At 61.8% G+C, this 25,331-nt stretch overlaps 2 protein-coding genes across 10 annotated transcripts in view; one reads left to right on the plus strand and one right to left on the minus strand.

The window, feature by feature from the left end:
• SCAP (SREBF chaperone) overlaps positions 1-4,995 on the plus strand; it is a 70,461-nt gene extending 65,466 nt beyond the window's left edge. For all 7 annotated transcript variants that reach the window (XM_075042705.1, XM_075042675.1, XM_075042696.1 and 4 more), the window contains 4 exons: positions 45-211; positions 594-674; positions 2,301-2,507; positions 2,935-4,995. In XM_075042705.1, coding sequence (XP_074898806.1) covers positions 45-211; positions 594-674; positions 2,301-2,507; positions 2,935-3,180 — 701 coding nt within the window. In that variant the 3' untranslated portion in view covers positions 3,181-4,995. The remainder of the gene's footprint in view (positions 1-44; positions 212-593; positions 675-2,300; positions 2,508-2,934) is intronic.
• A 110-nt stretch (positions 4,996-5,105) lies between these two features.
• On the minus strand, positions 5,106-25,254 carry PTPN23 (protein tyrosine phosphatase non-receptor type 23). 3 transcript variants are annotated; one of them, XM_075042632.1, is made up of 25 exons: positions 24,802-25,253; positions 21,397-21,471; positions 20,043-20,170; positions 19,339-19,415; positions 18,273-18,322; positions 17,514-17,645; positions 16,969-17,049; positions 14,954-15,085; positions 14,686-14,733; positions 14,334-14,390; positions 13,660-13,718; positions 13,301-13,380; positions 12,955-13,069; positions 12,513-12,578; positions 11,973-12,118; positions 11,218-11,538; positions 10,620-10,774; positions 10,321-10,472; positions 9,832-10,011; positions 7,260-9,561; positions 6,872-7,053; positions 6,534-6,638; positions 6,270-6,408; positions 6,069-6,182; positions 5,106-5,995 (listed from the first exon to the last, which is right to left on the minus strand). In XM_075042632.1, exons 1-25 carry the CDS (start codon positions 24,883-24,885, stop codon positions 5,447-5,449), a joined length of 5,529 nt encoding a protein of 1,842 aa, XP_074898733.1. In that variant the 5' UTR covers positions 24,886-25,253; the 3' UTR covers positions 5,106-5,446. The 3 variants fall into 3 exon arrangements, with proteins under 3 accessions (XP_074898733.1, XP_074898723.1, XP_074898742.1); XM_075042622.1 differs by having other exon boundaries at positions 6,872-7,056; XM_075042641.1 differs by lacking the exon at positions 14,686-14,733 and having other exon boundaries at positions 6,872-7,056; positions 24,802-25,254.
• Positions 25,255-25,331: the final 77 nt, after the last annotated feature.

The raw sequence follows: 25,331 nt of genomic DNA on the forward strand, positions 1-25,331 counted from the left end.
CTGTGTCTGCTGCAACAAGGACTTACCTGCTTGTCTCGCCACAGGAGCCCCAAGCAGAAGCAGCATCCCGTCTTCCCCCGTGTTCAGCAGCAGCGACATCATCATGTGTCAGCTCACCCACACCGTGTCCTGCGCCCACCAGAAGCCGATCACGGCGCTGAAGGCTGCGGCTGGACGGCTGGTCACGGGCAGCCAGGACCACACTCTGAGAGTAAGGCTAAGCAGAGCAGGAGATCCTCTTGCCTTAGGGCTGGGTGACTTCATGAATATCAGGGTCTGGGTTCTGGGCTGTCCCTTGTCTTCTCCTTGTCCCTTCCAGCAGCAGCTGTCCCCTTCAGCTATGCATGTTGCTTCCCTGCCCTGTCACTGCCTGACAGGCATTTACCCTTTTCCTGTGTCCTTGGCAGCAGCTTCCAGTGCCCTCACTGAATTGCTGACAGGCTCTGGCTCTGCCGTGAGCAGTGGGCAGCAGTAAGGAAGATAGAAACAGGGAGATCCGTTGCTTCATTAGCAAGAGTGGTAAGACGCAGGCAGTATCGCTGTGCAGCACGGCTGCCCTGCCGACACTCACATCTGCCTCTTCTGCCCTGCAGGTGTTTCGACTAGAAGACTCATGCTGTTTGTTCACGCTGCAGGGTCACTCAGGAGCAATCACAGCTGTGTACATTGATCAGGTAAGGTGCAGCTGGGTCTGCACTGGGAAGAACAGCCTTTATATACCGCTGCTGAGCCAGTGGTTCAGCCGGAGGGACCCAGCTGGGGCTCTCTTCTAGTTTGCGCCTGGAGAAGTTGATGTGGGCTTCTCTGAGGACACAGAGGGTTTGCTGGCTGCTGTGACCCTGTGCTCACCAGAACTGCAGTCTGTTCTATTGTATTCTACTTTATTCTATTCTATCCAATTCTATTCTATTCCATTCCATTCTATTCAATCATATGCTATTCTAACTTATTCTATTCTATTTCATTCTATTATATCCTATCCTACCTTATTCTATTGTCTAACCTATCCTATTCTATTCAGTTCTGTTTTATTTTATTCAATTTTATTCAATCCTATTCCATTCTATTTTATTCTATTCTATTTTATTCTATTCCATTTAATCCTAACCTATCTTATTCTATTCTATCCCATTCTATTCTATTCCATTCTATTCAATCATATGCTATTCTAACTTATTCTATTTCATTCTAATATATCCTATCCTACCTTATTCTAACCTATCCTGTTCTATTGCATTCATTTGCATTCATTTGCATTCGATTCAATTCTGTTCCATTCTGCTCCAACTTATTTTATTCTATTTCATTCTATTATATCCTATCCTACCTTATTCTATTCAGTCTAACCTATCCTGTTCTATTGCATTCAATTCTGTCCTGTCCTATCCTGTCCTGTCCTCTTATTTGCATTCTGTTCTATTGTATACTAATTTATTCTATTCTACTCTATTCTATTCCATTCTATTCTATCATATGCTATTTTATTGCATTCATTTGCATTCTATTTTATTCTATTCTACCTTATTGTATTGTATTCTATCCTATCCTATTCCTTTGCAATACAAGCTGAGCCAGTATTTTCCCACCCAGCTGACTGCAAGCACAGCAATCCCTTTCCCTGGGTTTGTCTCCCTGCCCTGTTTGGAGCAGGAAAGCCCCGTTTCTGCTGTACCCGTCCTGCCAGGACAGCAGCTCTGATGCCAGGGAGCCTCTGAAGGCAGAGCTGGGAGCACCAGGCTGAAACTGGCCCAGGAAATGTTCCCTGCCCTGTGAATGTCTGCCCTCCGGGAGACCGGCTGTCTCCTGAGAGAGGGAGCAGAGGCTTAGCAGAGCTGACACAGAGCCTGCACTGCCAGGGCTGGAGAGGTGAGCAAGACTAATGACAGGGCTCAGCAGAGCCTGCCCTGCTCTGCTGTGAGCCTCCAGGGAGGCTTTGTGTACCAGGTCCCCTTGTAAAGAAAAAGGAGAGCCACACCTGTGTGCTTTACAGCTCTGTTTAAATGAATTTAGGTTTCTCTGCACCTGGGAGTCCTGGTGGGCTTGGGGCCTTGTTACCTCCAGCCTGTTGGAACACATGTACAAAGGCAAGGGAGCCACCGAACTGGCAGCTCCGCTTTCCATCCCTCATTCCTGTGACCTCCCTCCTGGGAGCATGCCCGGAGCACTGGAACTGCTTGTATGCGGAACTGGCTCACATGTTCAGCGGCTTCGCGTGTCCGTGGCACTGTGAAGCCCCGGGGTGCGATGGCAAGGGCGCTGTCCTCTGAGATCCTGACCTGGTTCTGCCTGTGTCCTTGCAGACGATGGTGCTAGCGAGCGGAGGCCAGGACGGTGCCATCTGCCTTTGGGACGTGCTGACAGGGAGCAAGGTCAGCCACATGTACGCCCACCGAGGGGACGTCACGTCCCTCACCTGCACAACGTCCTGCGTCATCAGCAGCGGCTTGGATGACGTGATCAGCATCTGGGACCGCAGCTCGGGGATCAAGCTCTATTCTATCCAGCAGGTTGGTAGGCAGGGAGCAGCCAGGGAAAGGTTAAGGGTGCTCCTGTGCTTCTCTGGACCCCACCAAACCCCGCAGACCACCTCTGCTGGGCTTGTAGTGTGAAGGGATCTCTATTTATAAACTCCACCTGCTTTAGAAAACTTACCCGTTGTAAATTGTAATGTGCAAGAGCTTGGAAAAGACCAAATCTGTTGCTTGGCTAGACGGTGCTGTCCCACTGCGAGGCTCAGTGGCCCCATTCCAGCACATGTGCACCCGCGGGGCCAGGCTGGCAGAGGGGCTGCGGCTAAACGGCCTCTTCCCAGCCACGGCAAGAAGCTGCCCGCCAGAAGCGGTGCGGGCAGGCTGCTGCCCTCCCTCGCGGAGGAGTTCCTGCCGGGACGCCTGCCGCGGGCTTGGCTCTCTGACCTGCTCTCGTTCCACGCAGGAGATGGGCTGCGGCGCCAGCCTGGGCGTGATCTCCGACAACCTGTTGGTGACGGGAGGCCAAGGCTGCGTCTCCTTCTGGGACATCGGCTACGGCGACCTGCTCCAGACAGTCTACCTGGGGAAGAGCAACGAGTCGCAGCCCGCGCGGCAGATCCTCGTGCTGGAGAATGCCGCCATCGTCTGCAACTTCGGGAGCGAGCTCAGCCTGGTCTATGTGCCCTCGGTGCTGGAGAAACTGGACTGAGGAAGGAGGGGCAGGCGCTGGAGCCTGGGTGGAGGGAGGCAGGCGGGACAGGGCACCTGGGCCCCTTCCGTAGTTGAAGGCAGCGTAGGTGGACAAAAGGTAGGCTTGATGCAGTGCTGCGCTGCTGCCCACAGGCAAGGGGATGGGGACGCCGGCTCCATCGCTCTGTCTGTACCTCCGTTGCCTTTCCTCCTTGTAAACCGGACTCTTGCCACCCAAAGGTCTTCAGGGCCCCAGCCCTCCTCTTTGCCCCTGTCCCCCGTTTCCCTGCATCTTCCATGTGGTCGCCGGGGCTCCCCAGGGGTGCGATGCTCCCGGGGCTGTCCTGGTTGGCGCAGGGGTGCCACGCTCTGCTCCAGCATCCTGCTTGGGACAGGACAGGCGATGGGGCCGGCGTGCGGTGGCTCCCCAGACCTGACCGGCTGTCTGGGGGGGACTGAAGGAGGAGCAGCGCAGGGCTGGGGCAGCCTCGCTGCCTGTTACCTTGTGGTAGCCGAGCTAAGCTGGGCCCAGCTCTGTCTCAGCAGGTTCCAGCTTAGTCGCAGCGGTGCCCAGCCTGCCTTTGCAGGGCTGTCCCAGCCCAATGCCTGCTCCCAGGGCGCAGGGGGCAGCCCTGCATATCTGGCCTCCCCCCACACCCGGCCAGAGAGGAGCAGCCGGGGGCTGCCAGCCCTCAGTGAACCCCTGGCACCCAGTGCCGCCATCACCGCGGTCTGGCCGTAGCCCCTCGGCTCACGGCAGCAGCGGGTCCATGTTGGGAGAAGGATGGGGTTGATCTCACCTGGGCGCTTGGTTTGGCCTCCACGTCAGGAGAAGGACGGAGCTGACCTCACCCGGGCACTTGGCTTGGCCTCCACGTGCCTTAGAGCTCGGGCAGGGCCCCCACCTGCCCGGCTCCGGGCTGGCCCTGCCCCATGCGGGCTCTGTGCTGCAGCAGTCCCTGCCCTATTTATTTATATGCTGTATATATTTATTTATTATGGCAGGAGAGCATGGGACCAGCGGCCCAGCAGTACCTGTGCCCACATGCCCGCCCTCGCTCCACCAAGCTGCCGTGGCAGAGCTGCCCTGGCACTGGACCTGCTCCCGCCTTTCTCCTTTGCCCAGTTTGCAGCAATAGCACCTTCCTCCTCCTCCTCCCGCTGCAGGGCCAGAGGAGGATTTTCTCAGGTTGGGAGCAGGCTGGCAGCCCTTGCCCCCATCCTCCCTGCAGGGAGAAAGCCCTGGGGGGCCAGGGGAGGCCAGGAGGGCTCAGGGGAGCCGTGGGGACCAAAGGGCCCTGGCACTGGTGGGCAGCCCCCCACCCCGAGACACCGGGCTTCTCCTCTGGCGTGTGCTGGGGCAGGGGGGGAGCTCAGCTCCCCTCCCCAGTTGCAGTACAGGCCCCACTCCAGCCCCAGGCAGCGAGAGGCAGGGGGGCCAAGCCCCTGCCCCCCCAAACCCTGCCCTGGCAATGGGTGGGGGGCACCAGCCTCAAGCAGAGCTGGGGCAGAACCCTTCCTCTACCACGCTCTTCCCTCCAGTAAATGCCGATGACGTCTGTTAATTGAATCCTGGTGATTGTAGAGGCAGCGCCGTGCCGGCCCCCGGGCAGGCGGGAAGCCCCCCGAGCATGGCCAGAGAGACCCAAGGCCTGGGGGCTCCCCCAGGGGGGGCCATGGGGCAGCATTCCCCCCCCCACGCCCCGGCTTCCCCCTCTGCCTCGGGTGGCCTTAGCCCGGCTGTACGCTTTGTACTGTACAGGGGACGCTTTTTGTACCAGATCCTGTTTTATAACCTGTCCGAGGACACCGCCATTAAACGGAACTAACCTGAGCATTGCTGTGCTGCTGCCGAACCCCGCCTGACCCCCCCCACCCTCCATCCCAGTCCCATCCCATCCCCCCGGACCCCCAGGACCAGGCAGGGAGCTGAGAGCCCCCACGCCAGCAGCAGCACTGGGGCCTGGCCCGGCTGCAGATCAAACTCTTCTTTATTTTAGTAGCAAAGAGCTGAAAAAGTCAGTTCTAATTGGAGTCAAATAATGTGGCGAGCGCCAATGTTACACCTGTACAAAGCAGAAGGATTGGGGGGGGGTAGGGGAAGCCAGACACCCCCCCCCCCAATGCCCCTCCACCCCTTGGGGTACCCCAACCACCACTGCCTGGGCTCCTCCCATCCCAAACTGGGGGTCCCAGGGGAAGGCAGCACCCACAGGGTAGGGGCCCAGGGCTGTAGTGCTGGGTCTGGGGGGGGAACAGGACACACAACACACATGGCCCCCCCCTCACGTCTTGTTGAGTGTCCAGAGGGGGTCGAGCATGCTGAGGGGGTCGTCGCTGGGCCGGGGCCCCCGCAGCCCCTCGCCCGTCTGCGCCTGCAGGAAGTTCTGCTTGTTCATCCGCTGCTTGCCCTTGAGGGAGGTGTCCAGGGTGAAGGCCTCGGGCGTGAGGGATGCCAACAGCTCCAGTGAGGAGGTGGGGGGCGCGGCGGGGGGGACCGCCGGCTCCCCCCCCGGGACTTCGGGGCTCTCCGCTACGTGGTTGCTGCTCTCGGGGTCACCGGGCGGCTCAGGGAGGGGCGGCCCCGGCGGCGGCGGGGAGGGTTCGGGGACAGGGGCACCCACGCCATCCAGCGCGCTGTCGGGAAGCACCAGTGGCATCGCCTGGGTGTCCACGGCATCAGGCGGGGGGACGGGATCCGGCAACCAGACCCCCCCTTGCTCCCCACTGGCCCCCCCAGGCTTGATGCTCAGCTTGGCGATGGTGGCCTGGATAGAGCTGATGGGCATGTCCCCACCCAGGACCAGATCCTGGGGGTCCTGGTGGAAGTAGAGCTGCGGGAGAAAGGCCCTGTGAGCCCTCGAGGGTAATATCCCCCCCCCACACACACACTGACCCTGCACCCACCTTGGGGGAGGCACTGTTGGTGGCCTTGGGGACGGCGGGGGCTCCCACGCCGTGGCGGTGCAGCACTTGCTCGGCGTGCAGCAGGACGGCCTCGTAGCAGAACTTGAGGTGGAGCTGCAGGGAAGGAGAGTGGCGTGGGTCAGTGCCCGGGGGGGGCTTCAGTTCAACCCCTTCTCCCCCCCCCCCCCACGGCCCCGCTACCTTCTCCTGCAGCATGTGCTTGCGCTGCTGCCGCATCCGCTTGACCAGCTGGGCCAAGTCGGGGATGCCGTTGCCCGCCTCCACCTCCTGCATGGCGGCGTAGAGCAGGCAGAAGGCCCCGGTGCGGCCCACCCCGGAGCTGCGGAGAGACAACCCCCCCACCCCGAAAAAGGCTGTGACAGGCCCCTGGGGAGGGGACGACGTGGACACGGCCCCCCATGCCCCCACAGGAGCAACGCCTCCCCCCCCCCCAGCCCTGCTCACCTGCAGTGCACAACGACGGGGGTGTGGAGCGGGCGCTGGTGCAGGTAGTGGCCGTGCACCTCCTGGATGAAGCGGAGGAGACTCCCCTTGCTGTCCGGCAGGCCCCTGCGTGGAGGGGGGGGAACGACACACTCATTTGGGGTGGGGGTCCTGCTCTCAACATCCCCCCCCCGGAGGGGTCACCGCTGCCCCAAAGACCCTCCCCACACCAGGGCTGGAACCCTGAGGTCCCCCACCAGCAGTCTGGGGGGGTCCCATGGGCACCCACCCTCCCCAGCTGCTGCAGGACCACCACTTCGTGGCCCCCCCCCCCCCCCCAGCCCATCCCTGTGCCATACAGCTCCGGCCAGGAGGTGAACTGGAGGTGGATGACGGTGCGCTTGAGGCTCTGGTCCCGGTACTGGAGCGTGATCATCCTCTCCACGTGGGTGGGGGCGACTTTCAGGCTGGTGAGGATGAGGGTGATGGGTCCCTGCACCACGGGCTGGCCCCGCTCGGGGGGGAAGTACCGCAGCACCTTCTGCTGTGGGGAGGGAAGGGAGCGCGCCATCAGGAGCCGGCATGGGCAGCCCCCTTAACCACCCCACCCGGGGCGGCCATGGGACCCTCCCGGACCCCATCAGGGCCCAGATCTGCCGCACGGTGACGCTGGGAGAGCGCAACGGGCACCAGGAGGGGCGAGGGATGCCGGCTCCAGGAGCCGCGAGCGCCCGGGAAAGGGTCTACCTTGTCCAGCTCCTGCTCCGACACCAGCATGACGACGACGGAGACCTTCTGCTCGTAGATCATCAGCCAGAAGTCGGCAGCGGTGCCCAGCAGCGGGGCCTGGGTGGCGATGATGGTTGGGCAGTAAGGCGAGAGGTCCTCCACCCTGCTGGCGTTGATGTAGTCGTCCTTGCCCGAGCGGAGGATGACACGGTTCCTGTCATAGGGCATGATGTCCTGGTGCCGGTTCTTCATGGAGTAGCAGCGGGCGATGGCGATGGAGAGCTGCCGGGCATCCCGCTCCTGGGCGTCCTGCAGCTCCTTCCAGACAGCGTCCAGCTCGGAGGTGCCACTGGGCCCCGGTCGCTCCAGCCGTTCCACCAGCCCTCGGAAGCGGTCGAGCTCCGCCAGCAGCCGCAGGACTCGCTCCGGCTTCTCGTAGGGATCGTTCTCGATCAGCTGCACCGCCTTGGGCTTCTGCCCGTCCTTGGCGTCCGCCTTGGTGGGCTGCAGCAGGGGCTGGCCCACGGCCGCCTTGGAGCCGCCGTGCTGGCTCTCGGGGCTGGAGGACAGCAGGTCATCGGTGGAGGAGCTCTGCCGCTGGAAGGGGGCCTCGCCGGGGCCCTGGGGGAGCGGGGCCGTGCCCGGGGTCAGCGAGGGCGGGGGTCTCTGCGGCAGGCTGCCGGAGCCTGGCACCAGCGCTGGGGGCTGCATGGGCAAGGCCGGCTGCGGGGAGGGGGCCGGGGAGGGGACCAGGGGACCCTGGACCACCGCAGCGCCCGGCATCTGGCTCAGGCCAGGGCTGGGAGAGGGGGTGACATGGTGGGGGCCGGCCTGGCTGGCAGGGGCAGGCGGAGGGGGGCCCAGGGCCATGGTCCCGGGGGGCAACTGGCTGCTGGGGGGGGCAGGGCTGGGGCAGAAGGGCAGAGCGGGGGAGCCAGCAGGCACCGGCTGCAGCCCCCCCAGCGTGGCGTGCAGGGGCTGCGCGGGGGGGCCGCTCTGGCCGGGGGCCCTGGGGAAGGGCAGGGCCCCCCCGTGCGGGGCGAGCCCCTGCGGGGGCAGCTTGTCCTGCCCCGGGAGCTGGTAGAGCTGCGGCGGCAGGGGGGGCTGCCCGGGGGCTGGTGGGGGCAGCTGCCCCCCGGGGCCAGTGAAGGACTGCTGGGCAAACTGGGCCTGGGGGGGCAGCGGGGGCCGGGCGGGCGGCTGGAAGGGCAGCGGGACCTGGGCTCTCCCCGGGGGCAAAAAGGGAGCCGGGGGGAACTGCTGGGGGCCCTGGGCCCGAGCGGGCATCTCCATGCCAGGCTGGAGCTGCGCTGCGGGGGCGAAGGTCTGTGGGTGCTGCCTGGGAGGGAACGGGTGCTGAGCTGGCTGCCCGAAGGGCTGCAGCCCCCCCTGGGCGTAAGGGAAGGTGACAGGGGGGCCCCCCAGGCGCTGCGGGGCCAGGAAGGGGACTGGGGGCACGGCCGGCCCCTGGCCGGGGAGCTGCGGGGGAGCGGTGCAGCTGGAGATGGGGGCTTGGATGCTATCCACTGTGGTGGTGGCCGGCCGGGCAACCGGGGCCGGTTCGGGGCCACCGGCCGGTGGCTGGGCACCCATGGGGGCTGGCCCCAGGGTTGGGGGTCTGAGGGGGCCGGGTGTGGGCACCCCTGGCTGGCCCAGGCCGTAGGAGGCAGCGGGAGCGGGAGCAGAGCCGGGCAGGGGACCGTGCTGCGGGGACGAGCGGGGGGGAAGCACGTGGGGCCCCACGAAGCCGGGCTGCACCGGAGCTGCGCCAGGCTGCACCGGGGCCGTGCCGGGTTGCGCCGGGGCTCGCATCAGCGGGGCGGCTGGGAAAAGCTGGGGGGAAGCGGCCGGGGCAGAACTGGGGGTGGGTCCGGACGCCTGCGGGGCAGAGGGCTGCAGGAGCTGCACCGGCGTCCCCCCGCCGGGGGGAAAGGGCCCCGGCGCCGAGGTGGGTGCCGCCGGCAGACGGTAGTGCCCGGCGAGGGCAGGGGGTCCCGGGAAGCGGGCAGGGGCGAAGGGCTGCAGCGGGGCGCTGGCCAACCTGGCCGCGGGGAGGAAGGGCTCGGGGGGCCGCAACCCGGCGGCCAGGGCCGGGTTGAGGGCGAGGGCGGCCAGCGTGGGGGGCGGCAAGTGGGCCAGGTGCCCGGCCAGCACGTCCGGCGGCAGGCTGCGCAGCTCTTCCGGCAGCTCCGACAGCACCAGGGAGCTCAACGGCGGCAGGTCACCGGCATCCGGCCCGCCGGTTTCCAGCTCCAGCGGCTTCCTTTGCAGGGCAGGTTTGGGGGCCGTGGGCCGAGGGGGCGGCTGCTTCTTCATCTCCCTGCCGGGGGGGGGGGCAGCGGGGCTCAGCACGGGGTCGCTGGCCCCCAGCGAGCCTGGGTGGGTGCTGCCCACCGCCCCCTCAGGCGCAGGGAGCCACCGCGCTGAAGCCAAACACTCCAGCCCCAGCCCAGATCACCCAGCAGCACCCAAAGGTGCTTCCCACCTCCCCGGGCGAGGCGGGGGGCATCACATCAGGGATCCCCAAGCCCGGCTTTATGTTCCCTCCAGCCCACACGCGCGTCTTGGCGACGGGCACGGCACCACCTACTTCTCCAAGATCTGCTGTCTGTTGGCCTCGGCGGCTTGGCAGGCAGCCCGGGCCTTCTCCAGCAGTTTGGCGGCTTTCCCCTCCAGGTCAGTGTAGAAGTCCTTCCCCTCCTGCGATTTCTTCATCAGATCCTCATAGGCTTCGTAGGAGGCCACCAAGGTCTGAACGGTGGTGTTCCACCTGGGGAGATGGGGTGGAAGGGCTGAGTGGTGATGTAACGCCAAGCCAAAACCGGGTCTCCCCACTCCTAGGACCTGGAGAGCTCACCAGCACCCACCTGGGACGGACACCAGGTGCAGGACAAACAGCCACCATTGGCTCCCCAGCAGTGGTGCACGACAGGGGACAGACTAGAGAAGCCGGCAGTGACCCCACACCTCTCCCTTGTGGGGGGTGAAGACTGTTCCTGTGCACCCAGACCCCACCAGGGCACCCAGACCCCACCAGGGAATACCATTCCTCCGTGCCTCAGCCCCGCACACCACTCACTTGTGCTCCACCTCGCCCAGGGCCTTGCGCACAGCCGCGTATTTGACATTGGCTTCCGTCAGGGCTTTCAGGACGTTCTCCTGGGCGGCCAGGTTCTGCTCCAGGTACACCTTGATCTGGTCGTACTTCTTCAGCTGCTCCTCAAAGAGTTTCTGCCGAGAGAGGGGAGGGTTTGAGGGGTCGCAGGGGGCTGGGGAGGCTCTGGGGTAGTTTGGGACGGGGCAGGGCTCTTGCTGCAGCCCTGAACGGGACGTGTGACACGCGAAGGGTCTTCCCCAAACACGGTGGCTGGCACCCACCTTCATCTCGGAGCGGTCGGTGGTGACCAGTGAGGTGGTGATATCATCCTTCTGGATCATCTCACGCAACTGCTGCTCCAGGGACATCCGCTGGTCCCTCATCTCCTGCACCTTGGCCAGGATTCGCTTCAGGTTCTGCAGCACCTGCTTGTCATCTGGGGGACAGGGAGGGCTGAGCGGCCGCGCCAGATTGCACCGAGCCCGGCGCAGCCTCCCCGACCCAAGCCTGCTCACGGTACATGCTGCAGCCAAGGGGAGGGAACCACGGGGGTAAGGAACCAGCCTGCAGCTTGTCCTGGCACACCAGGCAATAAAGGCAGGCATTTGCCGAGACGGTAACGGGGTCTCTGGCCCATCCGTCCCCACACCAGGATCCCATTTTGCAGGTTTTTCAGGGGGACAAGCCCCCACCCCGGCTCGCAACGGACCACGCAGCCGGCTGATGCCAAAGCAGCGCCAAGCAGAGGCAGAAGGCGACACGAGGGGAGCACTGGGGAGGCAGGAGGGAGAAGCGGACCTACTTTCCCCCCCCAGCCCCAGCCTGGGGTGCCGTTGGGAAGCCGGGATGGCCGCGAGCACAGGGCGCAGCACCGCTCACCTTCGGTCAAGGTGGGCGAAGGCAGCGCGGCCCGGACCTGCTCCAGCGGCCCACTGAGCAGGCGGAGGTTGCCGATGTGCAGGTTCATGGCTTTGTGGAGCTCGGTGTTGGTGAAGCTGGCCTTCTCGTGCACCTCCATGTACTTGGAACACTCCTTGCTGACCTCGGCCAGCCCTGGGGACGGCGGCAGGGGGGACCCCTGGGGCGGTGGGACCTTCCCAAGCAGCTCCTGCAGCTTTCGCTCCTGAGCCTCGTCCTCCTCGAGGAGGTCTCGGATCTCCTTCAGGGAAGCCTCAACGTCAGTGAAGACCCCAGAGAGCACTGCAGAGGAGAGAGACAGAGGCTGGCAAAGGGCTGAACTGCCACAAGCTCTCCTGGCCCCTGCCTGCTCCGAGCCTGAAGCCAGGCGTCGACACAGCAGCCTGGGGAATAAATCTGGCTGTGGGTGACCAGAGAAGGCAAGGACATCACAGCCCAGACGCCTGGGTGCTGGGCTCAGGGCCTGCCTGCACTGGGCTTCAGACAGCACCGACCCCCTTGGCCGCAGCCACCAGCGGGGTGACGGCTGGCCCGGCCTGCGAGGAAGCAGCATCCCCCACAACTGGCCAACAGGAAAAATGTTTTGGGGTTCGGGAATTTATATCAGCAAAGAATCAGCCATCGGAGTGGCCGTTCCCAACGCCAAAGCCCCCATCAGGGAGCGGCACGCCTGCCTCCAGGGCCAGCCCAGAAATCCCTAGTCCCCGTGTCCTTACCCTGCATGGACTGGACGAGGTTCTTCACGGTGTCGGGACGCACGCTGAGCGCGGCGCATTTCTCCATCAGGATGGGGGGGATGTGGCTGTACATGTCGAGGTTGTCCACGGTCTCGGGGTCCAGCTGCATGGAGTCCATGAACTGGCTGCAGGCGAGAGAACAAGCTCCTGAGCGGTGGCAGAGCCCCCCCACAGGTCCCCCCATCCCAAACCACGGCCAACTTGGGGCGCAGCACTGTAGCGTCACCCCTGATGGCCTAAGCAAAGCTGCAGGGTGAATTTGGGGACCAGTCACTGGGACCAGAACCTGCTGGGGGACAGGGTCTGCCCCAGAGCTGGGCAAACTGGGACTTGACCATACTCAGCACGAGGGTGACAGATCAGGGATGTCTTGTGTTCCCGTTGGCGCTGGGGTGGGAAACTCAGTGAGGGGATAAACGGGACAGCCCTGCACCAGGCTGCAGGGAGCCCAGAACACTGCCTGCATCTCCAGCGGGGAGAAATTGGCCAGGGCCCTGTTTGGGTATGGCTCACACGTACTCCAGCACTTCGTTCTTGGCTTCGATCTTCGCCATCACATCTCTCAGCAGTTTGGCCTTCTCCTCGCTGCAACAGAGCAGAGAAAAAAAATAATCCTTTAGTGCTGTGACAGGAGTAGGGAAACCACCATAAGTCACAAGTGCTCTGAGCTCTGCGGGAACTGGCCGGAGCCTCGTCCATCCCTGGGCCTGCTGGATCAGGTCCTTTGGGGTGGCAAGGCCAGCTCCAGCTGCCAGGAGAGACACTGGACAGAGGCCAGAATGACTCGGGGACATTAGTGGCTCCCCAAGGAAACCTCCAGCTCCCAGCTCTCTTTAGCTTGCAGAGTTGCTGAGCTAGGGCACGGGCTCCTTGTTGAGATCTGCACCCCGAGCTCTGTGACCGGCTGGCTGTCCTGCTCCGGCAAGAGCCGTGCCCGCCTGCGCCGCAGCCCGGGACACACCTGTACAGGGAAGAGGCCTCGTGGGCAGCCATGGGCACCAGCTTGGCAAATATATCAGGGCCGGTGACGGCTGGATCCGTGGGGTTGACAGGGAGGGCTTTCACCAACGGGGCACCTGGGGGTCAAACACACAACACATGCTTGTCTGAAACCTCCATGGGGAACAGATTATTCCCGAGACAGGTCCTTCCGCTCAAAACCTTCATTCCTGGCAGATCCCCGGAGAGCACGGCATCACAGCACGAAGCCCCAAGGGTCCCAGAGCCCCGTGGATTTACCGTGCGTCACCGTGTGTCTCCCCCTCTCCCATCAGGAGCTGGCAGGAGAGGGCACTGCCCATTCTCACCTTTCACAGACTGCAGGGTGTCCAGCGCAGGCACAGCTTCATGGTAGATGAAGTCATTGTCCTTTTTGGCCGAATTGTACCTAAAACCAAGAAATGATGGCACGTTAGTGAGGAGCAGACAGCATCCCTGGCTCCCTGAGCTTGCTCCCAGTGGGGTCAGGCCCTGGGTCTCTTGGGCTCGCTCCAGGGAGAGCAAAGAGTGACTTTCACGGCAGCCGCACATCCCGCGAGCCTCATGCTTGGCTCTGCATGTCAGGGGACACCAGGGATGCTCCCTGGGCTGCTCCGGCCACCAGGCATTTCTGACCCACAGAGAAGCAGGACGGTTACATCCAGGGGAGCCCCGTGCACGGACTCACTTGCCACCGATCACATCCATGGTGAATCTCAGGGCTTCCTGGACGGTTTCTGGCTGGCCCTGCAGAAATGAGAGTGAGTTAGCACAGGCAGGGAACTGGGATTACTGTCCCAGTGGCCGATTGCAGCCCTGCGTGCTGTGGCCACGGCTCGAGCGTGCCCAGGAGCCAGCAGCAGCCTCACCAGCCATCTCTCCTTGTGCCCCATAAAGGAACTGAGACACCTGGAAGCAGCCCCAAATCTTCCATGTCTCAGTTTCACGCACAGACCCTGCTACAGGGCTGTCCTCGGTTTCCCGAGCACCGTAGCACCAACACCAGGGGCTCTGTGGGGAGCCCACCAAGGCAGCGGGGCTGAGCGCTGCAGACCCACGGCCCTTCTGGAGCTGCCCACATGCTCCTGAATGATTAAAACCAAACCAAACCCCGCTAAAGCCCTGGTAGACCAAGCGGCCAGGAGATACCACAGCCTTGGGCTTGGCTGGATGTCCCAGAGGGAAGCAAAGTGAAGCTTTGGGAAGCCAGCACAGGTTTGCCAACCTACTGAACAGCAAGGAAAGCTTTTAAACTGACACCAGTCTCATCTTCCCAGTCTGGCATCCCACTGGCCTGAGCCAGGGCCCAGCACAGGAACTTCAAAAACCCAATTACTGCTACCAGATGGAGCAGGAACACACCTTTGCCAGCTTGATTGCTTCGTTGAGTTTATCCAGAGCGCTCTGGAAGTAGATGACCTGCAGAGAGACAGGGAAGTAGGGTTGGCACAGAAGTAGATGCCCTTGCTTTGCACAGGAACACAACTACTAGTCCCTGAGGGCTGCAGCTTCCCACAGCATAATGGGGCTTTTCAAGAACACCCACAAACGCTTGCAGGAGGCAGGACATCATTGGTGACACGCTCATGTCCCCAGGGCTGTGGAAACCCAGCGTCACCAGCATGACAATCTCTTCCAGGACTCAGCCCCCCCAGGGCAGGACCACGATCCAGAGCCTGGACCGGACAAGATGGACCAACACAGCTCTGCTTACCCTTTCCCCAAACTTCTGCTGCTCCTCAGCCTGTTTTCCCATGTGCAGCTGCAAGAAAACACGCATCAGCAGTGTCAGAGCTCCTTAACTCAAGGGAGATCTCTGAAAGGGGCAAGAAAACCCCACAGAGCAGCCAGAGCCTGTTTGTTGGTCATGTTGTGGTGAGCACCACGCCACAGCGGGCACAAGCAGCCCAAGCCAGGATGGGAGCAAAGAGCAGGTCCCCCCAGTGCAGCTAAGCCGCCCCCCAGTTGATCTCCCCACTTACATGGGCCACAGCAGCAAAATAATAGATTTTCATTTGAACCAGCTTCTTCCAGTCCTTCTGGATCTTTCCCAGCAGCGAGGCTGTCTCCGAGTTTTCCAGCGCCCGGCAGGCCTCTTTGTAGTAATCCACCACCTACAGAGAGAAGGACGGGTGTTTGGAACCCCCCAGAAAGCCAGATCCCAGGTGGAACAGAGAGCAGCAAGGGAAAGGAGGATTCACCAGCACCGGCATTTGTGCCCAAGGTTTCAGATCACCCAGCCAGCAGAGCAAAATGGTCAGTCGGTGGGGAACTCGCAGATGCATTTTGGGTCAGAGCCAGGGACTAGTGACATCACCCCAGTAAACCTACCCCAACGGAGGGTTAGAATCATAGAATGGTTTGGGTTGGAAGGGACCTTAAGGATCATCTCATTCCAACCCCCCCCCGCCATGGGCAGGGACACCTTCCACTAGACCAGGTTGCTCAAAGCCCCATCCAGCCTGGCCTTGAACACTGCCAGGGATGGGGCAGCCACAGCTTCTCTGGGCAACCTGTTCCAGTGCCTCCCCACCCCCATAGGGAAGAACTTCTTCCTTGCATCTAACCTAAATCTACCATCTTTAAGTTTTGTCCTGGTTTAACCCCAGCCAGCAACTAAGCACCACGCAGCTGCTCACTCACTCCCCCCCCATCCAGTGGGATGGGGGAGAAAAATCGGGAAAAGTAGTGAAACTCGTGGGTTGAGATAAGAACGGTTTAATAGAACAGAAAAGAAGAAACTAATAATAACACTAATAAAATGACAACAGTAGTAATAAAAGGATTGCGATGTACAAATGATGCGCAGTGCAATTGCTCACCACCCGCCGACTAACACCCAGCTAGCCCGAGCGGCCATTCCCCGCCCCCCCTTCCCAGTTCCTACACTAAATGGGATGTCCCATGGTATGGAATACCCTGTTGGCCAGTTTGGGTCAGGTGCCCTGGCTGTGTCCTGTGCCAACTCAACTTCTTGTGCCCCTCTAGCTTTCTCGCTGGCTGGGCATGAGAAGCTGAAAAATCCTTGACTTTAGTCTAAACACTACTTAGCAACAACTGAAAACATCAGTGTTATCAACATTCTTCACATACTGAACTCAAAACATAGCACTGCACCAGCTACTAGGAAGACAGTTAACTCTATCCCAGCTGAAACCAGGACAAGTTTAAAGCCATTATCCCTTGTCCTATCACTACATGTCCTTGTGAAAAGTCCTTCTCCATCTTTCCTGTAGGTCCCCATTAGGTACTGGGAGGCTGCTCTAAGGTCTCCCCGGAGCCTTCTCTTCTCCAGGCTGAACAACCCTAACTCTCTCAGCCTTTCCCCACAGGAGAGGTGTTCCATCCCCCCGATCATCTTTGTGTCCCCTCTCTGGACCCGCTCCAACAGGTCCCTGTCTCTCCTGTGCTGAGGACCCCAGAGCTGGATGTGGTACTGCAGGTGGGGTCTCACCAGAGCGGAGCAGAGGGGCACAATCCCCTCCTTCAACATGTTGGCCACGCTGCTGGTGATGCAGCCCAGGACACAGTTGGCTTTCTGGGCTGCAAGCGCACGTTGCCAGCTCATGTCCAGCTTTTCATCCACTGGTACCCCCAAGTCCTCCTCTGCAGGGCTGCTCTCAATCCCTTCATCACCCAGCCTGCATTGATACTGGGGGTTGCCCTGACCCTGCACTCGGCCTTGTTGAACTCCATGAGGTTCGCATGGGCCCACCTCTCTAGCCTGTCAAGGTCCCTCTGGATGGCATCCCTTCCCTCTAGAGTATCTTACATTCTCCTTTGAGGAGCTGGTGGTTACACTCACAGCCTGAGGCAATGGCAAGACCCCATACCACTCTTTGACTGTGCTGACGCTGCGCAGGATCTGGGACACCCTCCCCGAGGTCCCGATCCCACGTGTCGCTCCATGCAGTGGGAGCGGGGCTGTGCTGGGAACAGCAAGTGCCGAGGCAGAAGCGGCCAGAGTCAGCACAGCAGAGATTGCCCAGGAGCTCACCTGGGCGCTGATCCGGGCCACGAGGAAACTCTTCCTGTTGTCCAGCATGGACTTCTCCAGGAGACACTCCTGCGCCTGGCCCTGCCGAAGACAAGAGGGGAACACTCAGTTTCCCCTACACCTTGGGACACCCCCCTGTATCCAAGCCAGCACCAGGCCCCAACCCCTGGCAGGACCCACCAGCTACAGCCCCTTTCTTCAGGGGTTGGTGGAGCACAGTAAACACCAGCCCCAAGGGATGCCCAAACGGCCTGGGGACAAGCAAAGCAGCACAGAGCCTTCCCTCTTCCCTGCTGCCTCCCCAAATCTCCTTCCCTCCTGCAGAAGGGAGCCCCTTGTGCCTACAGCAGCCCGGACCCCAGAGACAACAGCCCCCGTGGGGCACTGGGGTCCTGTTTCACCCAGCTCCAAGCGCTTAGACTCCACAGGGAGCACCCAACCCTAGGAACACCCCTCTCTTGCTCAAGCGGCAGCTGCCCTCGAGGTGCGCAAGAAGCCATCCCAGCGTGACCAGTGCCCCGGTGGAGGCAGAACCCAGTTCCTACCAGCATGAGGTTGATGTTGAGGTTGAGGATCTGGTGGCTCATGTCGACGCTGTAGGAGTGAGGGAAGTGATCCCGCAGGTATGTAAACGCCCCGGCAGCACACTGGAAGTGAGTGCAGGAAACCTTCATGCCCTGAAAAGACGGTAGAACATGTGTCAGGTGCGCACAGCCCTCTTGCACGTGCGCCAAGCCAGCCGACATCCATAGGCACGTGCTGCTGGACGCTAGAAATTTGTGGAGACTTGGCCGGACTGGAAAAGCAGCAACCTCCTTTCACATGGCGGGGTTAGGGTGATAAACCCCAGCTCAGCAGGGGTTAGATGTTCCCTGTGCTGCTCAGCCCTCCTCTGAGACCCCAAAAAGCAGCCGCCACAAGCCTGGAGTGAGTCCCTGCGGCTTACAAGGCTCTAAACAGCTCAGTACTTTCCCCTGGCCGTGCATGCCCCAAACTGTGTCAGATTTTTCCCCTCCTGGCCCTAGGTGCTGAGGGTGGAAGGTCAGCCTGGCCAGCAAGCAGGCAGAGCCTTGCTGGAGCAGGGACGGCAACAACGGGGCAGGGGCAACAATCATGAGGGGGGTGGCCCCTCGTAACACTCTACAGCAATCCTGGGTCACAGCAGATATCCAGAGCTGGTGTCTGACATTGAGATACTTGTAACCACACAAGTTACGGGGGAGAAGTACTCGGTGCTACCGGCTTGTGGCTGTTAAGCACACGGGAGAGAAGAGTCGTTGAGGGAGGACCCAGGGGATCGTTACCTCCTCGGACACTCTCTTGTCCATGGCGCCCAGCATGGAGTGCAGCGCACCTGCGGAAAGAGGACACTCTGCCAGTCCCCGCTCACCGCTCCCGGAGACTGCGGGTCTCGTACCAGAGAAGCTTCAATCTGCAGCGAGTCGGCCACAGATACCCAGCAGCACCCAGCTGGCTCTCTGTGCCAGCAGGATGCAGGGAACCGTGGCACTCAGGATGCCCATCTCACAGGCCACCAGTGTGAAAGACTGCACATGCAGGTCATTCAGCACAGGAAAGTCCCAGGCTGGAAACAAAACCTCAGTATTGAAAAGCAACTGTCTCACATCCTTCTGGTTTAACAGAAGTGCTTCTTCCAACTTCAGGGAGCAGCCTTGGGCTGGGGTTTAAGCTAAACTACTTTGCTCTGCACGTGGTCCACTGGGAAAATGCAGTCAGTTCCTGAAGTGCAGCACAAGGGGCAGCTGCGATGCTGGGGATGGGAGTGTTTCCAGCTGCATTAAGTGGCCAGGGCCTGAGCGTCACATTCCCTTTGGGGCTACCAAAAAAACCCCACTCTGAGCCATGATTGTCCACAGCTAGAGAGCAAGGGAGGGGGAACAAAAGTTAGATTTGCTGCTTTTACACCCATTTGCTGCTTTTGAGGAGACGGGGTGCTGGATGACCTTGACAAAAACTGACTGAGGCCGTCACTGTGCCAGAAAGGGCATTTGTAAGGCCACAACCCAATGTCAGGCTCCTCGGTGCAACCTCTGACCGAGATGCAGGGCAGCACACGACCAGGGCATGCTCAGACCACGAGGAAAGGAGAGGAGGCTTCTGACAAAAGCCAAAGTCAACCTCCCGTGCAGCTCCGATGCTAAGTACCCAGCCCCACAGGCAGCACAGAGGAGGGGAAGAGGCACAACCAGGCTGAGCCACGGCTGCTGGTGGGACCAGGCGGGCCGTGCTGCTGTCTGGCCACTCCGAGGAAGGCCGACATGGAGCATGGAGCAAAGGCTGGGCAGGGGGGGATGACATCCCTTGTGCCCAGGGCAGACTAAGAGGACAGCCAGTCTCCCAGGCCCTTACCCAGGTTGTAGAGGATGCACGCCTGCTCGTACTTGATGTCCTCGTGAGTCACCGTCTTGCCTGAGAAGATCTCAGTCCTGCGAGGAGAGAAGCCTGGTCACCAGCTGTAGATGGAGTTACTGGTGTTCCTGGGCACAGGCCACCAGCCAGGAAAAGGATTTGTCGGGAGACGTGCTCCCTCAGAGGTTCGGAGAAGGGGCCCTCCTGCCTGGCATCACCCTGGACATCAAATCAAGGTGCCGGAGGCAGTGGGAGCTGGTGGGACAGTGTGTCTCCATGTGGCGGGCTTGTTTTGGCTTTGTAATCACACAGACACCCCATTTACACACAGCTGAGCAACTCTGCCACCCCAGGGGATCTCAGCACTGTCACCTGGCACGGTGACGCTGTCCTGGCTCTGCCTTGTGTCTCCTCAGAGCCAACCGTGTTGCCTTACGGCTCGGCTTAGACATCCTGCCAGATCCCCAGAGCAGGACGCCATTTCCCAAGGGGTCTCCAGGACACCCCTGTGCCACCCAGGTACAGCTGCTGGGCTTCGGACAGGGGCATACCATATGCCGGTGAAGGACGTGCACAGGGAAGAGGGAGCAGTTGCTCTGCTTTGGGTCAGCCTCCGCATTTCAGGAAGCTCCCGCTGGGAACTGATCCTCCTACTGATAATGCCCACGCTGGAAAGAGCGTAAGGGGAAGAAGCTCCTCCTCACCATGCGATGGGAACCGCCGCCTCCTGCTCAGCACCCATGGGGATGCGGCTCTGCAGGTAGTGGAGTTGGCCGAAGTATTTCCGCAGTGTGCTGCAGCCCTCAAAGTCCCTGGGAACGTTGACAGCGCTCTGGAGGGGAGAGAGGAGGAGGAAGAGGCTGCCCTGGGGACAGGACTGTGCTCACGGGTAACGTGCCAGGCAGGAACAAGAGCCTGCCTGATTTGTGGTGAGATCTGCAGGCAGGAGGGGACAGCCAGAGCCGGGCATCGGCCAGCTCCCCCGCGATGAAGCGGCACCACAGAAAGGAGCAAGACCTTACGGAAAACACCTGCGTAACACAGCTAGAAAAACAGGTCTGTTTGCCTAAAAACGAGGCTGGAGGGAGCCGCTTTATGGATCTGGAGCAACCGGTTCAGGGAAAAAGAGCCTCTGCTCTCCCCAGCACAGGCTCCTAAGGGCAAAATAAACGGGTGGAATTTGGGAGCGACTGACAAAGGGGTGTCCTGGACAGGGCACAGGACCTGCTGCTACAGCAAAGCTGTGCTGGGAGAAGGAAGGGAAGAGCAGGAGACCCTGGAAAGGTTTCCCAACCTCCTGCTTCAGGGTTAAGGCCACAGGCAGAGGCCAGAACTCCCCAGATCCCAGGCTGGAGATGTTAGGGCACCCACCCACCACTGTGCTTTGAAGAGGCTGGTGAGATGACCCCAGTACCAGCACCACAAGTTACCCCAGCTCCACCCTGTGCATCAGGCTTATGGACCTGCTACAAAACCTACAGCACAGCACAAACTGGCACCGGTCCCAGCTCAGGGTGAGTCTCCGACCGTCTCCAGCTGGTTTTGCCATCCGTGTTTCAGCTACCAGCTGTCCGGGGCCAAGGTCATCTCTAATCTGCTCAGTGGCCCCAAAATTGATGACCCCAGTGACTAACACAAGTATGTGGGCTCCAGAGCTGAGAGTGAAGGGCTTATTTATTCCCTGAGAAGACCTCAGGCACCAACCTGACTAGACAAAGCGATTCCTTCCACCCAACAGGGAACTTGCATTCAACACAAAACCCACCAAATTCAGGGAAGCGGATATAGCAGAGCCCTAATGCCCAACCCCTGCACGCTCCTTGGGAAGCCCAGGATGCAACCCGGCTGCCGAAAGCCTCATCCGTGGGCCACTGGTGAGGGAGAGAAGCAGCCACGGCAGCGCTCCAGCACACCTCCCGGTTCAGGGAGGCAGCGGGAGCCGGCAGGAGCCAGCAGACGTGTCCTTGAGCACGGGGTGGGCGATGAACCAGCTCCCCCGGTTTGCCTCTAGCAGGTCTCACCGGGGCTGTGAGTGATTCAGGACGGAGCCCGGCTTACCTGCCGGAGCAGCTCCAACTTCCGCAGCTCCTCGTTGTAGTTCTCTGGATTCTCCCCATAGTTCTTCAGGACAAACTGGAGGGAGAAGAAAGGGGTGAGAGCTTGGCCCTGTCTGACACCCAGAGGCACCTTCCCAGCCTTGTGCCCGAGCAACAACCGGCGGCTCTCCAGGGAAGCCTGGGAGAAGCCCCCACGGCAGGTCTGGCAGTGTGAAGGGCCGTGCGCTGGCTCGGGGCCTTACATCTCCTGGCTGGGAGCTTGTTTGCCTCCTAAAACCCCCCAAATCTTGTCCCGCTCCTGCTGAACCTCAGCTTAATGCAAAGCCAGGGTGCAGCATCACACAGAGACAACAGCCTGGGGAGAGGCACTGATCCAGCATACGCCAGGAGCTGATGGGGACCTTGGAGCTGGAGCAGGAAAGCCGGAATCAAGTGGCCAGTGAAGGGGACAGACCGAACTGAAGTCACTCCAGATTCACACCCGATATCCCTCCGCATTTGCATGAAAGCAAAGCCTCTTGCTGACTGTCAGAGGGTGGATGTCACGCTGGCGGTTGGCCAGGAAGGCCGCTCATCGCGGCAAGGGCAGAAAGGGAAACAAAACTGGGTAGTGCATGCTGATACGGAACAGCACAGTGCCGCAGGCCCTGCCGGAGGCTCCTCAGTCGCCGTGGAGAGGAGCTGGAGCCAGGGCTTGGCCAAAAATGCTCTGGCATCTCCAACGAAGGTGCTCAGCAACGAGTTATGTCTCCCCACCGCCACGAAGAGAGCTGTGGGGACAGAGCTCCCCAAACCTGCCTCTAGCTCAGGATTCTCCAGGGGTTCGTGCAGGAATTCGTCCAACCTTCCCAGCAGCCGGGGACCCACAGCCCCACTCTGCCCTGGCTCAGGCAGACACTGGGAGCTTGATCCAACCCAGCGGCTGCCAGGTTAAGGGAGGCTGGGGACATTTGAAGGGCTGCCCACACCCTGTCATTTAAACTCAAGGTTAACGCAGCTCAGCGCTGGAGAAATGAGGGAAGTTTCCTCTCCTCCCTCTCCATTTTGACCAGGGTGCCAGGTTTCTATTCCCTGTCGCTTCTCGTGAGCCAGCAAAACAGAGCGGGTTTCCATCAAACATCCGTGGGGAAGCCTGGTTTACAAAACAGATTTCCACCTGCTGCCGTACGCAAAAATTCCCTGAACAACTACTTTTCATAAGTCACCATCCCTTGGGACGAGCTCGGACCTGGAGGCCACCATCCCCTCTGCTGCAGCTCTCCGTGGGCTGCCACCACAAGGCCCACGGCACCGCCGGCTTCCCCGGCACTGGCAGGCAGGCACGGCGGGGCCGGAGCTATGCCGACGGTCGCCGCACCTTGTCCTGGCCGGCATGGCATGACTCAGCTCAGCAATCCCACAACACCTTCCTCCTGGCACAAGGACATCCCTGCCACGCTAATGCCACTGCCGGGGTCCGACGGGATGCCAGCCCCCCTCAGCATGCCAAAATCCAGAGGGGTGGGAAGCAGGGGAAACGCCCCCGTCCTCCTTCCACATCAATAAATCATGCTTTTCATCTGTAGGTGGCACTAGGAAATGCCAGTCATAGGTGGAGCTTGTTTACAGCTGCTTAATTAAGTACTTCACCTCCTTCAAGCCACCCGTTCAATCCCTGCCAGGGCGGCCAGGACAGATTGTGTCGTCCCCCCCCGCAGCTCTCGGAGGCCACTGGGAAGGAAGGAGCCTGTCGTCTCGCACCCACCATACTCTCCACCTTCATCCAATAGCACCGCAAAGGGATTGGGGCTTTTGATTTACTGATGATCAGTCAGCCTGGGCTGCTGGCGGCGGGAGAACCAGCTCCCCCCTCCTCAGTTCCCTCTTTTACACAAGCCCGTGGGAGTAGAGGGAAAGGAGACGTGAGGGATCGGTCATCGCTGACCCGGATCTCCTAATGAGGCCTGCCGCAGCATTAATAACGACCACTGCTGGGTGGGGAGGCTGGACCTGGTGGCAGCGGGGCTCAGGGAAGGGCGGCTGCGACGCTGGGAGTCAGCGCAGTCACATGCGGCGGGGACAGACTTGCCAACTCACCGCTCGCCCCCGAGGTGGCTGGGGAAGGCTCTGCCCGGGTTGGGGAGCGCTCCAGGGACTCCCCCCTCCCCAAACTCTGTCCCCCGGCAGCAACGCATTAGCGCGGACACACTGACCCCGGCCACCGAGGAAGGTCCCACAGCCCTGAGGAAGCAGCGAAGCGAGCGGGGCCAAGCCAGGGTGGGCTGACGGGGGCACAAATTCGCTCGCGGCCTTGCTCCCGCCGAGACACGCAGGGCAGAGCCACCCCAGGGTGACGGGCCGCCACAGACCCAGCCCGCGCACCTCACCCCCCTCTCTGCCCCACCACTCCCAGGAGCCCCCCAGGGCCCTGCCTAATGGTGCCCCCAGCAGCCTGATGGTGCCCCCAGCAGCCCTGCCCCAGTCCTCCCCATCTCCGGGCACTCCGCCCCCCCCAACACCCAGAGTCACATACCCCCAGATATCCCTAGCTATAACTCCCTGCTTCACCAGGGCCCCCCCAAATCCCTAAACTTCTGCATTCCCCTTCCCTATGCACCCCAAAGACTACCCCCAACACCCCCCGCAGAGCCCCCAACCTCCCCCTGCCCCACATCCCAAGCACTCCCCTCCCTCACAGACCCCCCCAACCTCTCTCTACCCCACACTCCCCTCCCTCACAGACCCCCCACACCCCTCACGGAGCTCCCCCGACCCCTCTGCCCCACACCCCAAGCACTCCCCTCCCTCACAGACCCCAAACAGCCCCCCCCCCCCGAGCCCCTCTTCCCCCCTCAAGCACTCCTCACCCTCACGGACCCCCCAACAGCCCCCAAGCCCCCAGCCTCACACACTCCCCTCCCTCACAAGCTCCCCCTCCCTACCCCCCCAAACACTTCCCTCACAGACCCCAAACACCACCCCCCCTAGAGCCCCTCTTCCCCTCTCAAGCACTCCTCACCCTCACGGACCCCTCGAGCACCCCCCACGGCCGCCAACCCCCCTCCCCACACACTCCCCTCCCTCACAGACCCCACACACCCCTCACGGAGCCTCCCCGACCCTTCTGCCCCACACCCCAAGCACTCCCCTCCCTCACAGACCCCAAACAGCCCCCCCCCCGAGCCCCTCTTCCCCCCTCAAGCACTCCTCACCCTCACGGACCCCCCCAAACCCCCCACCCACCCTCCCCACACGCTCCCCTCCCTCACAGACCCCACACACCCCTCACGAAGCCCCCCGACCCCCCCAAACACTCCCTTCCCTCACAGACCCTCCCTCTTCCCCCCGTCCAAGCCCTCCCCTCTCTCACAGGCCCGCCCCGCCCCAGGCCCCTCGCAGGCCCCAGCCATCCCTTTCCCGGTCCCACCTTCTTGACGGCGGCGTTGAAGGCGAACTCCCCGGCCTCCTTCAGGTCGAGCCAGATCATGGGCATGCGGGGCACGGCCTCCATCCCGGCCTGCGCCCGCCGGAACCGCCCGCCCAACCGGAACCGCGACGCGGAGCCTGACGGGAAACCGAGTCCTCCCTGGCGAGCCTCGCCCCGCCTCTTCCGGTATCGCCGCCACGCCCCCGTGGCGCCGTTACCACGGAGACGCCCCGCCCCTTCTGCGGCTTCTCAACGGCGGGTTGGCGCGGCGGCGCTTCGCCCGCCTCCTAGGGGCGGGGCTGTTCGTAAGGCGGGGCGTGGCAAAGGGGCTGTTCCCATGGCGACGCTCCGCCCACACCCCCCCCGGGGAGGCCACAGACCGTTCCCATGGCAACGGCCGGCCCCGGTCAGGCCTGTCCCGGTGCAGGCCCGAGGCGACCGGGCCCGGCCCCGGCCTGTCCCGGGCTCCCCCCCCCGGCTCGGTAGCCCCGCGCTGGGCCCTGCCCGTAGTGTCCCCGCAGGCCTCGGTC

The sequence above is a fragment of the Buteo buteo genome, chromosome 2 (genome assembly GCF_964188355.1).
Source record: "Buteo buteo chromosome 2, bButBut1.hap1.1, whole genome shotgun sequence".
Classification (NCBI taxonomy): Eukaryota; Metazoa; Chordata; class Aves; order Accipitriformes; family Accipitridae; genus Buteo; species Buteo buteo.